The sequence below is a fragment of the Colobus angolensis genome, unplaced genomic scaffold (genome assembly GCF_000951035.1).
Source record: "Colobus angolensis palliatus isolate OR3802 unplaced genomic scaffold, Cang.pa_1.0 Scaffold158, whole genome shotgun sequence".
Classification (NCBI taxonomy): Eukaryota; Metazoa; Chordata; class Mammalia; order Primates; family Cercopithecidae; genus Colobus; species Colobus angolensis.
Genome location: NW_012114688.1, coordinates 4,698,562 through 4,717,095, shown reverse-complemented (window position 1 = coordinate 4,717,095; position 18,534 = coordinate 4,698,562). Strand labels below are relative to the sequence as shown.

At 37.2% G+C, this 18,534-nt stretch overlaps 1 protein-coding gene across 1 annotated transcript in view; it reads right to left on the bottom strand.

Annotated features, from left to right (window-relative positions):
* Positions 1-15,536: 15,536 nt before the first annotated feature.
* LRRC7 (leucine rich repeat containing 7) overlaps positions 15,537-18,534 on the bottom strand; it is a 597,129-nt gene continuing 594,131 nt past the window's right edge. Inside the window, exon 27 of the mRNA XM_011936894.1 lies at positions 15,537-17,240. Coding sequence (XP_011792284.1) covers positions 17,133-17,240 — 108 coding nt within the window. The 3' untranslated portion in view covers positions 15,537-17,132. The remainder of the gene's footprint in view (positions 17,241-18,534) is intronic.

The window sequence follows — 18,534 nt, the reverse complement described above, 5'->3', positions numbered from 1 at the left end:
ATTTGTCAGAGTTCCTTATTGAAGCCTTTGACAATCTCAAGGGGTTATTGAAATGTCAAAAGCTCATTAATTTCCTTTATCCCAAGAGTACTTAATTCTGAATTTGAATTCTGAAATCCAGTAAAACACCTGAATTTTCTATCGCTTGCTGTTTGGAGGCCAATTTGATAATACATGCAGGACCCTAAACAGAGGTTTGAATACTGTGATATTGCTGACAGAATTCCTTATATCGATATGCTAGTGACTGTCAGGATTGGAGACTTACGTGCCTGGTTTTTGCAGCAGGAAGCATTAGAATAACCTGAGGTAGGACTAATTGAAGCTACATAAAGCATTGCTTTTTCCTAAAGACAGGTAGGCAGATCTCTTTCTTAGATCAGCAAATAAAGCATAATAGGGTCTTCACAAGCAGCTAGGCCTTTGAATTTAACATATGATAGAGACTGCTGCAGCTTTTCATTTCCAACATGATCGCTTTAAAAAATCAGGTAGCTGATGTCTGGAGGAAGACCAGCTGGTCAGGATTAAACTAAGAATGATTAGCTTTTGTTGTGCCTTGGCACTGATCCTCTCACTGGTAGATCATACCTTGGACAAACGAGCTCCTCCACACAGAAAGGCCACCAGGTACTACTGTATTTAATGGTTTTACTATATCTATGCATTCTTCAGATAAAAATCTAAAATAGTTACAAAAAATCTCATAGGGTATTGAGAATTTAAATTTGGCTCCTTGAAAATTTTTAAACAATTCGATGAATCCTCTCAACTTTCTATGAGGTTGTATAAGTGATTATTTGCTATATCATGTACCTTAAAGAGTTATAGACATAACTTATGTAATTTCCCTTAGTTTATCATATAGCTCAGTCACAAAAGGACCAATATCCTTCATTTTAGAATATTTATTGCTTTCTACTACCACAAGTATTTGGAATTTAAAAAAAAGACTTTTAAGTAGAATAATGATGTCTGGGTAGTAGGCATTGTGCTTTGCAGAACTGATATTTTTTAAAAGGTGGCTTCTCCATGTTGACAACTGAATATACAAAGATACAGAGCTTTTTTTTCCAATACCTTTCAACCTGGATCTCCAGTAATATGCCCAAACTGGTACTTGAAGGTCAGGAGTCCTTTGATTAAGTATTTAAAGGCACAATCTCCATTCTCAAATGTAAGCATGCTGCACAACCCATCGCATATTTTAAATAAATTCACATTTTCTAAGTTGATGCGCCATGACACTAAGTTTCTACAAGGAAAAACCAAACACTTCATCACAAAATGGCAGCTAATTTTCCAGACCATAACTGAACTCATACACTTTTTGAACTCAACTTTATTATACAGTTGCTCTTCTACATCTAGGCTAATCCTGAGTGAAAAATCTTTGATTTTAACCTCTAAGAGCAAGCAAAAAGTCTGGGATTTTGTTGGAAATAAAGCCATATGGGCTATTAATATTCTCTTGCTGGTGTAATGTAGTCTCTAAAGAGATTCTTCCCTTAGAATAAGTTGTAAGGATTTAGAGGCTACACTACTTAGTGCTTAGAGAGGCTGCTAGGGCAGCTGTAATTGTCAACATTGGAGAACTCTTAAGCAAAGGCTCTGGCTGCATAGGCCATGTCAGCATTTCAGCTGCCTGTCTAAATGACATACATGAGACTTGAGCTGTGTCTGCATAATTCCAGGCATTCTTTAGTTTTTTTTACTTCCTAGAAAACTTTATCTTATGGGTTGTTCAAGTTGCATTTCTTACTGAACTCTAGTGGGTCCTATCAGGTACTTAAACACAAAGCAACCCCCAGTAGTGAAGTGTTTGCTAACAGTAAAGAGTGTAATGTTTTCCTTGTATGTGTTATGACAAGAGTTAAAGATATGCAAGTCACCAGATGTAGGTACATTTTTCTTAGGTGTTTAAAACACAAACGCATTATTTTAAAGCTTTCAAGGGACACTAATGGTTAACTTCTCTTCTTTTCTCAGATTGACCCCTTTAGGTGGAACAGTAAGCCTTTGTTATCAAGTCTTAAGATGAAGTTCCTTCCTCCAGGAAGGAGGAGGTGCACTTGATTCCTGCAAGCCCCCTCTGACTTTGACCCAAAAAGGCCACTCCTCGGAAAGACAGAGTCAAGGAAAGTGGAAAGCTCGAGCTTAGCTAGTCTGTTACTATCTCTCCATGATATGATTTATTCAGGATGACATTGCAGTTATTTATGTCCCCACTGTCACCTGAGCCTTGTCCTTTTTGACAAGATATATATATATATATACAAGGGACAAGAACTTTCCTTCCTGAGATAACAGAAAAACGTTCCTTAGGTCATATTATAAAAGCAATAGAGCCGAGGATGGTGGCTCATGCCTATCATCCCAGCACTTTGGGAGGCTGAGGTGGGAGGATCACTTGAGCTCAGGAGTCCAAGACCACTTGAGCTCAGGAGTCCGAGACCAGCCTGGGCAACATAGCAAGACTCTGTCTCTGCAAAAAATAAAAAACTAGCCAGGAGTGGTGGTGCATGCCTGTAGTCCCAGCTACTCAGGAGACTGAGCTGGAGGATCACTTGAGCCCAGGTGGTCAATGCTGCAGTGGGCCATGATCATGCCACTGCATTCCAACCTGGGTGACAGAGCAAGACCCGGTCTCAGAAAAAAAAAAAAAAGGCATTAAAAAGCAATAAAGCAGAAAGGAAGCATTTGCCATTTTACTAAACTGTGAGAGAAAGCGAGAATACAGTGTTCTCGCCTCATGTTTTGTACCTACACGACAGCATTTGTTAGACTTTGTGTGTCTCCCCGCTAGACTGGTTCTTGAGAGGCAGGAAAATGGCTTATTTATATTTGTATCTTCCATTGTTCTTATAATAGAATTTTGAACATAACCTTTTGTTCATTAACATTTGTTGATTAAATTGAATGCACAGTGAGAAAAAGACAAATTGTTTTAACAGTTTAATAGTTTTTTTTAAAAAAGGATAAACATATAGATTGGCTAGAGGACAAACCTTACAATGGTCCAGAGGCAGACTTACAAGAGAATTACTTAAACATCCCTGTATTCAAACCTACAGGTCTGGATGAATATTCAAAATATGAGTGTATATTTTGGGGTATAGGTGAACCTGCTGGGCATATTTATGGCAAGACCAAGCAAAAGAAGAAAATATAGTCCCTTCACTTTGAGTAGTTTATGATGACCTAGGGCCCTAGGTGACAGGGATAGTAACTATCATTTTTTTGGGAAATATGTGGAAATGCAAAAAAAAAAAAAAGTACTAGATGAGATATATAGACATACACACGTACACTCACACACACAGACACACACACACACACACACACACACACACATATTAATTCCCAAGTTTGAATTTCTCTGGGAAACAGCCACAAATGCCTGAACTGTTTGCTAGCAACATTCATAGTTTTATAAAGAATATAGCAGTGATGTTCTGCTGGAATATCCGTCTTGATCATAATGAGACTGTGAGAGCCTATCAAGTGCAAGACACCTGTTGCTTAGTTGAATGATTCTACAAGTACAGCTGAAGATTTATGTCCCAAAACTGACTATCAAAGATGGCTGGTTGAAAACAATCAAGACAGACAGTGAACAAGTCCCATTCTCTAAAAGTGATTTTTTTCTCCAGGATATCATCATCCAAACTATTCTTGCCTTGTAATATTTGTCTATACTGTCTGTCTTGATTGTTTTAACAATCTAACAACTTTCTCTTTTACAGATTTCTAACAACTTTCTCTTTTTCTCTTTTACAGATTCTAGCTTAATGATCATCACTAAAAGCGAAGTGGTGAATATGACAGTTATTCACTTATTTGTCAGGGTGGTGACAGAATTGGACAAGCAGCACCCTTGGGTTGGGGGAGGGGAGGCATGCATGAAATATTTCAAAAGGATCTCAGTGCATTTTAAGTGACAGCTTCTCCTGCTTTCTTCTCTTCACGCAGCTGCTGGGGGTCCTGCACCCCAACCCAGCCTAGATGATATTTCCATTTGTTGTACCTAAAAGCAGAGCTTCTCAACCTCTTTACATCATGACAGAACTAAAAAATGGTGTTTGTTCTACAGTATGGCACGGAGATGAGTAAAAAAGTGAAAAGAAGAAGCCACAAGCCCCTGTGCTTTGAGGAGATAATCATAGCCTGCTCCTGGGGAACTATGCTAGTGGCTGGATAGCAAGCACTGAGCTAGAGGTTGCCCCTAGGAGTAAAAAATTAAGATTATCCGTAGAAGACAAAGAAAAAAATACTTTGATAATAGTTGATATCAAAAATCTGAGGTAGTGCAAAAGAAAGGAAAAAAGAAACAAAAAGCACAATTGGAATACATAGAAACTTTCAAGACATTTTCTCTTATACTCTTCAGTAAAATTCTAATTTTTATTCTAGTATTTAAATAGTTCTGGATTTTACAACTAAACCTATCATTAAAAGGTTACGGAAAATAGAAGGAATAAAAAAGATGAAATAGAAAACCAGGCAAATCAAAAACTCAAAAGCTCAATGATGGACACCTGCTGAGATTTGCTTTAAAATGGGTGACACTGTCATGCACAATTTAAATTTGTTAAGGAGATATTTAACTTCTCTGAAAAGAGAGGAAGAACACTTGGTAAACAAACCCGAAATGGTGCATTAAAATTGGCAGGCTTGAGGTCAGAAAGAACTTATAAAATATGAACCCCCAAAGAAGGTTAAATGGAATTTGCTGAGGAAGAGTACTCTGTACTAGTATCTGGTGATCATGTGGCTAGAAGGAAATTGTTTTTCTGGAGGAAAACACCAGAGGATATAAATGGCTTCACATAAATTTGGGAAAGAACACCTTGTCTTCCCTCTACCTTTGCTCTGGGGTTGGAAGAAAAAAGATTAAATGCTCGGCAGGGGAGCACCTGAAACCCATAAATAAGTAGGGCTTTGATGGAATTAGCAAAGGAGAAGCCCAGACCAGGAGGCTGGCTAAGTTGTGAGGATGAGGATATAATTAGCTTAGAAGAAGTGAACAAAAACATTTGGCCTTTTTAGCAATGGTCCAGCCATCAGAGGCCCTGGAATTTCAAATGACTAAGAAGAATCAAAATAGTTTGAGGACACATGTCACCAAGGCTGCCAGGGTTCTCTGCTTTCAACACCCAGATATTCCTACTGAACGGAGAGAGGCTGGGGAGATTGCAAACTACCTTGGGAATCCAATGATCACTTTGTGAGAGACATTTTGAAATACATTTCTTATTCACTTCATAATAAAATCTGTCATATTATGGTGATTACTCGTACACATAAACAAAATGAAAAATTAGGAGTTTATTGTAGATGCCTAGTTATTGCCAGATGGAAATAAAGCTATACCCAGATACACACATATTCAGATTGGACTAGTTTTAGAATTACATAAGGAAGGCTAGGAAAATTAACTGCAGTTCCTGATGTTTAAGTTTTGGAAAGTCAACTTTAAAAATAAATTTTGATAACTCGAGGCAAATCTATACCCACATACTTGCAATGGGCATACCTGAAGGAAGTGTGGCTAAAATAATGGGAGGTGGAGCAAAATATTTGGAAAACACAAGTTAGAGAAGAACTATTAAACTGGTGGGCATAATAATTAAACTGAACACTTAAAGAACATCAAAACTTTAAACACTCAAGACTTACTGAGAGAGTGGTTTCCGTCTCATTAGGTTTTGGGTGATTGATACAACCTGAGAGGTTTAGTAAAAAAACACATAAACTGCTTAGAATAAGCTCAAAGCTGTTTTTTTTTTCTTCTTAAATTGTGTAAATTTAGAGCACTGTTTCAAATTTTCTCAGAAGAGAAAGAAAAGTGGTGGTGTTAGCAATTGTATCAGCACAAGGCCATCCCAGCACTTTGAGGGGCCGAGGCGTCGCGTCGATAGAGCCCAGGAGTTCAAGACCAGCCTAGGCAACATGGAGAAAATCTGTCTCTACTAAAAATACAAAAATTAGCCGGGCATGGGGGTGCACGCCTGTAGTGCCAGCTACTCGGGAGGCTGAGGCAGGAGAATCGTTTGAACCCAGGAGGTGGAGATTGCAGTGAGCCGAGATCGCGCCACTGCGCTCCAGCCTCGGCGACAGAGAGACACTGTCTGAATACAAGCAAACAAAAAACGCCCACGACAACAACAAAAATCGGACTGTGTAGAGCCTGTGCTCACCCAAGCTAGAGAATTGCCAAGGCTGCGATTTAAAATGTAGATATGAGGTCTCCATCTAGTGGTGGCTCTTCTGAACTGCAGACACATGTTTCTTTAAAATAAAAGTATGTGGATGTGTACAACTAAATATGAGGTATTTGTCAGACTTGAACGCAGTAATTTAAACTGCAGGATTTTATTGAGATGAAACACAATTTGTTGCTTTATAAGGGTAGGTTACAGAGGGAAGTGTTCACCCCTTCTCTGGAGGAATTTAAGAATAGCATGAATCCTTCCCTGTAGACGGATGAACCAGATCCTCTCAAGGTCCCTTTCTGTCTTTTGACAGGACACTACCTTTGCTCCTTTCTCCACAGAGCTTTTACCTACAGCCACACTGTCTGACATTAGCCTTTTTTTAAGTACTCTGGTAATTTTTTAAAATGAGGTAACTTTTTTTCCTTGTTCTGAGAAGTTGTATGACTACAGCATTACCTATGACATTAGAACAAATAGTTTCTAGAAATGAATAGCAATTAAACTAAATATATTTCTAATATGCGCCTTATTTTACACTGTAAATTCTTCTTTTAACACCTGGAAGAGCAGGAGGGAAGTTAGAAATCAAGACGGGCGGAACGATTACCCTTCTGGCCAAGAGAGCAGAGAGAGAGGAAGGGAATTCGGGGCTGGCATGGTCACCAGAACCAAGAGACCGGACGATATATGCCTGAATCTGATTTCTTTTATCCAGTTCCTCTCTCATTGTCTGTATCAGTCCTCTATCACCCTTCTTTTGTCTTTTTCATTCTTTCTTCCTTAATAACTTATTAATTTCCCTCTTTCCTAACCCTAGTCTGTTCTTGTTCCTACTCACTCATTATTCCAAAATGCTCTTAAAAATATTTCATTAAAGTGCTCTTACTATTCTAAAATATTCTTACTATCCTAAGATAATGCCACTCTCTCAATTAATATTTCACTTTTCCAGTTCATTTCTCACTGATTTTTGTTCAAAGAGACATTGGCATTTTTTACCCATATAAATGTATAGACACTGGGCTATAAGATACCAAAGAGGGCCGGGCGCGGTGGCTCAAGCCTGTAATCCCAGCACTTTGGGAGGCCGAGACGGGCTGATCACGAGGTCAGGAGATCGAGACCATCCTGGCTAACACGGTGAAACCCCGTCTCTACTAAAAAGTACAAAAAAACTAGCCGGGCGAGGTGGCGGGCGCCTGTAGTCCCAGCTACTCCGGAGGCTGAGGCAGGAGAATGGCGTGAACCCGGGAGGCGGAGCTTGCAGTGAGCTGAGATCCGGCCACTGCACTCCAGCCTGGGCGACAGAGGGAGACTCTATCTCAAAAAAAAAAAAAAGATACCAAAGAGTAGCCCCCTGGGCAGCATGCTATCAAAGACAGCAATGGTGGCCGTTGCCTTCAAGGCATACTCATGTCTTTATCTAAATCTTTCTAAATCAAAAATTTTGTGAAAAGAAGACATAATTAACTTGATAGTTATCAAGTTCTCTTTATACAAAGAAATTAAAAAGCAGAGGTAGAATAGGGGTAATTAATATTAATAGTATAAGTAAAATAGTCAATGACAAAACATTTGATGTTTGGGAATATTTCACTCAATTCTGGAGTCACCTTGCTATGAAACCCAAATAGAAAAACATGGGAAATATTTTTGTGAGAAAGCTAGGACAGAAATGTTTTTACTTGAAAGGAAATGAAGGTCCCATGAGGTAATAAAGGGATTGTGGTTAGGAGCTTACCAACCTGGGGCTCTTAGATATCACTGGATTCCCACTTAGATATCATTTTTCTTTCAAGGGACTGGATTCCATTTTTTGTCCCTTCAAGGGAAGGATCAAATGAAGCCAATGCTCACGGCAGTATAAATAGCATGCTCTCTTTCTACTTTGAGATCAACAGGCCAGATTCTATCTCTATAAAAGTTTGGGAGGGGGAATATGGTTTTGTCAAGGTAACCCTGGTTTTTTTCTGTGCTCTATCTAAATAGTTAATCATATCAGTTATATAGTTTGACAGTGGCTTGAGAATTGTGGCTGAACTATATGACATCTTCACTTTAGGGATATAGGAGGTGGGATCTATTCATGAAATAATGCCAAAATGCAGTGTGTAAACATTGTCATGCTCAACGGTGGCCAAAGGCCTGTGGACAGATGATTCAGATTATCTACTTACAGGATGGGCAGCATTTGGCAGCAGTTTAATTAAAATTTAGAGCTAAACTGGGGGGTGGAAACCCCTTTCTCCCAACTACACTTCCATAGCCCCGTCTCTCTCATGACATGTTTTATTCTTCCTTCCACCTCCAAATTGTAAAAATTGCTTAGGTAATGTAATCTACCAAGTCACAATGTGCTTGACTTCTTCTCAAAGAGAAATAAATCCCAAGCAAATCAAAAGGATAGATACGATGTGCTCCAATTAAATAAAAGCCACTTCTTAAACTTTTTGAATGGTGTGACTTTTTGGGTAGTGTTAAGGTCCTTAGAACACATAAAAGGAAAATTAAATGTAACTGCTGAAACTGCAGAAAAGATGAAGAATGTCTTAGAAAAATGCTGAAGATAAGAGGAAAACTGATGTAAAAAGGAAAAAATTTTTTTAACTGGGAATTGTGAGTCAACTGAGAAGATGAAAGGTTGGTAGTTTACGGTTACACAAATTGAACATCAACTTGCTGTTTAGTTCAATATTTATAAAGTGCTCTATGCGCCAGGCCTGTCATCCACTTTATAATTACACAAATATTTATTGAGAACCTATACTGTGCTTCTGATACTATGACAGGCATTAAGGATATATGGTAAACAAAACATCTGGTCATTTTACCTCTCCTGAGGCTGTTCTGTCTAGAAGGCCTTTGTTAAGTATTGTCTGATCCTCTCTCTCAAAAAGCTTAAAATTCATAGGAAAAACAAACCCCAAATAGCTATGATCTCAGGCAGAATGGGAAAGATACTAAAAAATATAAGAAAAAATTAATATGGTAGTGCTCAGTACAGAAAGTTTTTTCCATGAAGATTAGGGAGGGTTTCGTGGTTCTAGTGCTATCTGAGCCGGGCTCTGAAGGCTGCATATGATTTTAATAATTTAGAAAGGGAATAGGGAGAGGAAGGCATTCCAGTAGCAGGATAGTGTGGGCAAAAGCTGAAATACAAAACGCAGTGAATACTCAGAACAGTAAGGATTTATATGTGTCTAAAACACTGAGCATGCATAGGGTGAAGAAAAGAAAACAATTTCCAGATTCAGAGGATCAGAATTCCTTAGAAGAGCAGATGTTGATGATATATGGATATGTGTGATCCAATCTCATGCAAACAGTATTTTCAGGGGATCACTTGAGCAGTGTGCAGTGAAAATGTTCTCCACCCAAAAAGTGGAGTAAAGAAACATGAAATGCAGCCAGCTGATTGTTCAACTCCTTGCATTTCTGAGTGGGTCACTCTAATACTGGACAGCAAGGACTCTCACACTCCCTGATAGTGGTCATAGGAGGGACTTTTTGGGGCTACAGAATCCAGAAGACTCTTTTCAAGCAAACCCCCCATGCTTTTTAAAGTGTCAAATTCCATCTCCTTCTCCTATGTCAGGGGCATACAGACGCGGTGCTGGACCAAGTTGAGGGACACCATTCTTCATTTCCTTTCCTCTTTAGAACAAACAAATTGGCAAAATTCTCAGTCCTCTCCCAGAGATTCAAGAGATTTTGGTTGCTATTTATCTTGTCTAGTAAGGCATTCACACTTGCCACGTTTAGACTATCAAATGTTGCCCTAAATCCTGGCAAATATTCATCCAGCTCACACTTTTGGTGACACTTTTTTTTTTTTTTTTTTTTTTGAGATGGAGTCTCACTCTGTTACCCAGGCTGGAGAGCTGTGACGCGATCTCAGTTCACTGCAACCTCCGTCTCCTGGGTTCAAGCAATTCTCCTGCCTCAACCTTCTCAGTAACTAGAATTACAGGTGCGCGCCACCATGCCCGGCTTATTTTTTATATTTTTAGTAGAGATGGGGTTTCACCATGTTGGTCAGGATGGTCTCCAATTCCTGACCTCAAGTGATCCACCTGCCTCGGCCTCCCTAAGTGCTGGGATTACAGGCATAAGTCACCGTGCCCAGCCTCGTGACACTCTTTATGTTAGCTGTATGAAGGTCACAGGAACCAGCAGAAGACCTATCTGTAGCTCCAAATGGAACAAACCATGCTCAGACTGAAACAGATTTGACTAGATAAAGACTCTATTTCCTTTTGCAATAGGATGGTTGAGGGTAGGAACAAAGGGACTCACCACATTGCCTTGTACTGTCTTTGATCTGCAACATCTCTCGTCTTTCCTTTTGATTGTGAGATTCTGTGCTGAGGGGACCACATTATATCCCTTGTAGTACCTGATATGTAGTTGATGCCCAACACATATTTATTTTAATATTTATAATCATAATATTTAATATTTTTGTTATATTCTTCAATGAAATGTCTCCAAATGTTTTGAGTTTATGAATAATATACTTTAGGCCTCGAAGATTCAGCTACAGTAAATGTTTTCCTGTGGAGGAAATACAAGAGTTTGCTACGAAAATAAAAGTTCCTGTACTAAGATATTTCACTCTGGATGTAAAGACACTTGGCTATTTGTTAGCTGCTTATTTAACCTGTTATTTTAAAGAAGAAAAAAATAAGCACAAACAATACTTGTGCAACAGTGATATAAAAAAATACACTTTCAAAACTAGAGAAAGATTGAGTGATTCATTTAACTTTCTTTCGACACCAATTTCTGCACCCAGTGAAATTTATGCTAGCTTAAAGAATGAAAAAAATGCTGGGCACAGTGGCTCATGCCTGTAATCCCAGCACTTTGGGAGGTCAAGGCAGGTGGATCATTTGAGACCAGGTGTTCGAGACCAGCCTGGCCAACATGGTGAAACCCCGTCTCTACTAAAAATACAAAAATTAGCCCAGTGTGGCAGCTCGCACTTGTAATCCCAGCTACTCAGGAGGCTGAGGCATGAGAATTGCCTGAACTCGGGAGGTGGAGGTTACAGTGAGCCAAAATAGCACCACTCCACTCCACTCCAGCCTGGGTGACAGAGCAAGACTCTGTATCAAAAAAAAAAAAAAAAGAAAGAAAAAAGAAAAGAAAAAGCCACATAAAAATCTTTTTTTTTTTTTTTTTTTTTTTTTTTTATAAAAAAGGAGAAGAGAAAATTATGCTAGGTTTGAAAATCTCACTTGTGGAAATTTGACCCAGATCTTGTCTTTTGGTAGGACTATATAGTGATTCCAACTGTAGACTAACAAGAGTCATGGAATTTTTACATAAATGCTGCCTGAATTTCACAACCTTCCACTTTTTGAGGTGCTGCCATAACAAAATTAGGCACAAAAGGGGTGTTTTGCAGACAATTTGTGGAAGTATTGACAGAGCTGCAGAGGTATCCTTCTCATTTCTGCATGCCTTAATCCAGGCCCATTTCTTACATTGCTTAGTAGCAGTGTGTTGTTACAAAGAGCATGAGCTCAGAACCCAACTGGGAAGACTCTACCAGCTGCAGAAATGCCTCTGAAGTTAACCAGTAAATTTTCTCCTCTCTCAGGTCTTTTCTCCTTACTTCCCATAGAACTGTTCTTAGGGAAGGTTGACATAACCACATGGCTAAAATCCCAAGGGATTTAATATTTCTATACTTTAACTGTATGTTTTTTAAATAAAAACTTAGAGTAGACTTTCCCCCTCAGTTTTTCAAAAACCTCTGAATTCTCCAAAGTAGAAGCTGTGCAATTTATATCCTTACCAGGGAGTGTTCCCAAACCATTCTCTTTCAGGCAGTGTTGAAAGTAAGGAAGACTGGAACCTGTCCCAGTAAAAAGAAGCTGAGAAGCTTAGAGCAAGTCCTTCAATCCAACAAAATCCAGCATTTTAAAAACAGAAGTGGAAACAGTTTTATAAAGGCATTGCCACCCCCACCATTGCACACAAGCTTTGTTTGTTGTTGTCAGTAACATTATAAACACTCCATCTTTGGGCCTTGGTTAATGCTACTACTCCAGGTTCCAGGATCACCCAAGAAAGTTCCTCCCAAATTGGGAGCTGTAACCATCTGTTGATACTCAAGGCTCGCCGAACAGCTATCACTCTAAAGGGGCCTCTTATCTTTTTTTCAGCAGGATAGAAGCAGACATCCACTGCCTTTGGAAAAGCATGGGGAGGTGGAGGGATGGATCTACAGTAGCAACTGCAGCAATGAAGACAGGTCAATTTTACATGCTAGAAACAGAAATGCCCCCAGAAGGTTCAGGATACGACTAGAAAACTTGATTGCATCTACCTTAGTTTGTACAAGTGGTGAGTCTTGGAAAATACATTTCCTGAATAGTTTAGATCAAAATGGAGCTGACACTCAGGATCTCCTGTAATAGTGACCCACATGCTTTCCATACATAGTGCACATCGATTTGTCCACAGCCCACATTCTGTTTTCTTGCTATAATGTATTCTTTGGATATGGTCATGGTGGGTGATAGGAAATATTCTGAGCCAAGGCAAGATGCTTTTCTTAACAGAAAGTGGTTTTACTGCTAAGGAAAAATGTTCATGCAAGTGATCACCAATCTGGAGATTCCCCCCAAGTCCCAGATAATCAGGTAGCTACAAGTGTGAAGAGAGGACACATTACCAACCCAGAGTTTGAACATTTAATTAAGCTCAGTAAGATTTAGCATTTCTGTGAAAGGAACTACAGTGGAACTTCAACCCTGCTTCTTTATACTAGATAAAGGACCCATCTTCTTAACCTATTGGATTTCATTATTTGCATAACATTTTACTGACCCAGTGTGCCAATAAACTTGCTGTTTGGTCGGCATATCAGGAATTAGTCAAATGTGTTGTCTGATCGAATTTAACAAAGACTTTGAGTGGCAGTCCTACATCAGTATGGCTTTTGACCTGGTTATGTTGCATTCTTGCCTCTTGATAAAAATGTATTCATCAGACATATTTGATCGGTGTGCCAACGAGGGGTAGAAATTAGTTAAGGACAGCGTCAAGAGACAATGGAAAGACAAGGTGGCAAGTACACGATATTTTCCAAAGCTTTACACTGGAAAGCTTAAATATTAAGAGATATTAAATATATATTAAATAGATTTTATGATTAAAAATAAAGTGGTTTTTTTTGGTTTCTTTAATCTAATCATTTTGGCAAATTCAGATACTTTTCACTTAATATTTGAATATATAAATCAAATTTCTTCCATGTTTTCTCCCCTCCGAATTTTTTCTCTCTTTAGCTTACCAGTTGAAAGATATGTCAGTCCTATATTTAAATAAACAATTACATTAGTGATATGTGTGCAGTTATCTTTAAGATTAAGAGCAAATTAACACTGGCTTGTCAGTCTTTCCTTAAAGCTGTTTTCCATCTCAAAGGTCATGATCTAAGGTAAGGTCCAGAAACAACTGAGATTGTTTTACGTCTATGTATTAGGTTGGAACAAAAGTAATTGTGGTTTCTGCCCTTACTTTTAATGGTAAACACCGCAATTACTTTTTCAGCAACCTAATAATTACAATTCTAAGTAATGGAAATACATATCTTTTATAGGTTTCAATGGGCAATGTATTAGTATAATGTAAATATTTGTATTTCATACTGACTTTGAATATTCTTTGTCAAAAGTGCACTTATACTTTTAAGTTATTATGTGTGTTTACATTATTGTTTTGTCAGAAGGCTGGAGTTATCATAGCAGAGCTTTTATGGTAAAATATTATGAGCCTTGTAAATAGTTTTAAAAATTATCCACTAATGTCTATTTGTCTTGCAAAATTTGCAATTTTACTAGTAATTTTCATCACTTGCTCTTTCTACCTCTAATGTTTCTCAGTGTCCTCCATTACATCTTACTGACTCATCACATATAAACAGCTTCCTCAGAAAGAGTCCAATAAAAATTAAAGACCAAGAGGTAGAGTCTATTGGAGCCATCATGAATTCCAGTCCTTTATGTTGTTATCGATTTATCTTTTTTTTTTTAAAGGCACACCCTTGACTTTTTTTATTGTTAAAATAACCAGATTCTAATTTCAGGCAGCAAAATCAATTACGGCAAAAAGTCAATAATCAAAAATCAATGTATAATTGGTTTTCATCACCTATAGAATTAGTTAGGTTTACACCCCTCACCTCAAGTGTTTAGTGATTCTATTCAGTCAACCTAAAAATATTGCCTCTTTTCTACTTAAAAAATTATGCATTTATTTTTTTTTTGAGACAGAGTTTTGGTCTGTCGCCCAGGCTGGAGTGCAGTGGCACAATCTCAGCTCATTGCAACCTCTGCCTCCCGGGTCAAGCAATTGATTCTCATGCCTCAGCCTCCCAAATAGCTGGGATTATAGGTGTCCACCACCATGCTCAGCTAATTTTTGTATTTTTAGTAGAGATGGTGTTTCACCATGTTGGCCAGGTTGGTCTTGAACTGACCTCAAGTGATCCGCCCACCTTGGCCTCCCAAAGTGTGGGGATCACTAGTGTGAGTCACCATGCCTGGCCTGTCTGTTTTCATTATTACCTGCCTGTTCTCAGTATGCAACATGGAAGTACTATTGACAATGAGGTGCTTTGGCATATCAGATCACTTTTCCATTTGGTCAAAGATCCCTTTTCTCTTTTCATCATTTCTGAACTGCAGAACAGGAAGTACTAAAGCAGTGGCTCAGGACAATGTTGTCACATGAGGAGTGGCAGAGGTGTTTATTAGGATTATGATCCTTTCAGCTGTGTGTCTCAGAAGGATCTCCTGAAGCCCTGGGTTTGATATAGAAACCATAAGAAAAAGACTTGGGGCAGTTCTATATCTGGCTCTTCTCCCACTTCTTCCATAAAAGATTAAGAAAAACTGATGGGATGATTTCAGATGTTTCATTGCCACCAAACTACAGCCATGAGTTTTTTTTTCTTTAAGTGATCTTATGATGCCAGTAAAGGCCTCTATCTTGATTAATGATGATCATCCTATAATATCTGGACATGGTGGCTTGACATGAGTTTTCAACAAAGAAAATTAGTCTCTGAAAGACATTTCTCATCTGAAACTCTCAATATATTCAAATACATTTAAAAGTTACTTCTGGGAAACATACTAAATAGGCCAATCAGTTAATCATTAGCTAATTGTCAAACCCTATAAAATCATGGTATAATGTCACCCTGACATAAAGCAACATCAAAATTAGTGCATCATCTATAAAGTGAAGTATTATTTGCTTCCAAGTGACAAATTCTATTGCCAAAAAATACCACTGTACTTCTAATAAGTGACACTCATTTTAATAGACCCTACAAAAATACAATATTTTCAATGTCCCCATAAAACAGTTAACTTACAAATATTATTCTCAGAGCTTTGGTGACATCAATCAGTGATACTACTGTGAAAATCCTCATACAATACTTGAAACACTAGCATGTAAATTCATTATATAACAAAAGAACTATGTAAAATTATGAAAGAGAATGCATGCAACCAACTCTGAGAAATTATCCTAGAATTTCAAATTAATATTGTAATTAAATTAATGACTAATATGAAAGACAAATATTTTGAAGGATTATAAAATAAATTTTGATCATTTATACAGGAAAATGGTTTCAATAGAAAAGTAAGTAATTCTACATTAACCATGCTTGTCTTTCTCTCCGGTGAGAAAGCATTCAGGATTGTACATACCTTGAAACTGTTTTTGGAAAAAAAAGTATTTTATCTATTTCTGCCTAGAAAATCAGCCATTGAAATTAAGGATACAGGTAGACCACAGCTCTGAGAAATTATATTTGAAGTTTCATATTTAAATACCAAGGATTTAAAATCACCCACCATAACTTTCTAACAGCAGTCTTTCATAATGATAAATTTTATCAATTTCCAAAACTCATTTTAAATAATTTAAAAAGTAGCAAATTAGATTAAGCAACACACAGATAAATTCCACATTTACAAGTAAAGAAATCACAGGGGCTACAGTTTATAATCAACAGGAACTTGAAAGAAATAAAGCAATACCTTTCCTGCCACCCATCATCCACTGCTTAAATTTGTGGTGAAAAAGACTTAACTACAATGACCGTTAGTCTGTTTCTAAACTCTGCATGTATTGTAATTAGCTAAAGGCATTGAACAAATTAGTTCATCCTATTTTTATTCGGGTCCCAGAGATAAATGGCTAATTTATGAAATATTTCACTCTGTGTCATGAGAATTTAGCAAATGAATATGGAACCAAATATAAACACTTTATACCATATGTACAGTTACTTTCATAAGGCATTATCATGTAATTTTTATTGAAAAAGATTCAATATAGTAAAGTCTTATTTTAAGATATATTTTTTCTCTATCCGAGACGTTTAGTTTATGAAAATATTGTTTTTCTCTATATTCTTTTTGTATATATGCCAACATATACCTTGTGCTAGAAATATTTTATGGGAATTACAATTCTTTATATTTGTAGTTTCTATATAAAGGCATATACAACTTTGAGGCAGTGTTTCTGATGGAGAGCAGAACTCATAAAGAGCTTGTGTGTGCTTCCGTGCTCCGAAATTATATGAAATCCACTTCGAGAAGAAACTTATTTGATTAAAAACAAAAACAAAAACAGAAACAAAACTGCACCAATGCACAGCCAGAGGCTGACAATTAAAACTAATACATAACCACATGAACATCATATTTATAGAGTTAACATTTTTAAGGATGGTCAGTGCTAACATATAGTATTATACATTTGGCACTAATGTTTGCCATTGGTCCAGCAATTGGCAAAATTTGTTTCTATGTATAAATTTATTTTTGAACATTAGGTCTGGCTAGACGTATCTTCACTATTTATAAAAAATATTTAGACAGTAAGCTCACGTTGAATAACTAGGTCTACTGTGTTCTGGAAACTCTTCAGTAGTAATACAGCTTTTTCATGTTCCATATGTACAAAACTGTGTCCATTTGCCTGTAAATACACAAATAAAACAGGGCAATCAATGCAAACTATTATCACTGTATCATTGTTTCTGTTCATAAAATTCATGGGAGCACTGAGCAACAAAAAGTTATCAGTTTTTATAATTCACAATGGAATCGCAATTATGGAAGTAACTAATTTTATCCAGATTCAACCAAATTTATCAATTCAACAAATATTTATTAAGTACCCAGTATGTCTTTGCCACTGTGCTAATCATCAAGATGCCCTGGTAAATAACAGATAGATGTACTGGTGTCACAGTAGTTCAGTTCCATTGTTGTTGTCCTGATTTGTTTTTGCAGGGGCTGATTGGGGTGGTCTGGAAATGGGCATATGGCCATTACCTTAGTGTTATATAAATGCTAATATAAACTCATCAACAAGACCAAATATTTCAATCATGCCAAACATGACTGGATGCTTATAGTACATTTAAATCTTATTTTGACTCACTGGAAAGTTCTTGGTTTATACACTTTTATATTAGAGAAATATTTTTTATTTCCCTTATTGCTAAATGCAAGTATACTTATTATCTATAGTAGTGGTTCTCAATCAATCCACTATACCTAAGGAATGTGTCCCTTGGGGATAAAACACACTGACATTAGTAACAGAGGACATGTCTGCTGTCTTCTGTCTAAGAATCATTGATATAAGCAATTGATATTCAGTTTAAACATAGCCTAAGGTTACAGTTTCAGAGTTCCCTCTGTCTATTATATTAATTTTATGTCACAAAATGTATATTGTTCTCTGTATTGAGTGCCATGGGTCTTCGATTTTCTCCACATTAAGTTGCAGATGGTCTTGATTGGAATGATTTTTATTATTAATACAGAAAGAAGTGTATCCCATAAGCCTTCACTGCCATAAAGGTAAAATTAAATACAACCTTATTTATGAAACTTGATAGAAATAAATCTTGGCAACTTAATGACTAACGGTTATGTAATTGTTTTCTTTGCGGTTTGAGACTCAGTTGATTCAGAAAAGAGTCGATCACGTTGACAGCTTGGCTGAGTAGAGGTAATAGAACCAGTTCACTGGTTGACTTTTTCACTTTTCAATGGACTGATACTTATTCTGGTTACACATTGCCTTTTTTATTTTACTTACTGTTTTTATGCTTTCTTAAAATATGATTAATATTTCAAATAACCAATCACTTAATAATTAGACTCTTTCATTGACTTTAGCTTTTTCAAATTTAAAGCAGCGTTATATCTCTAGAAATATCAGACAACCTTTAAAACTTAGATGAAAGTTATGTGATACA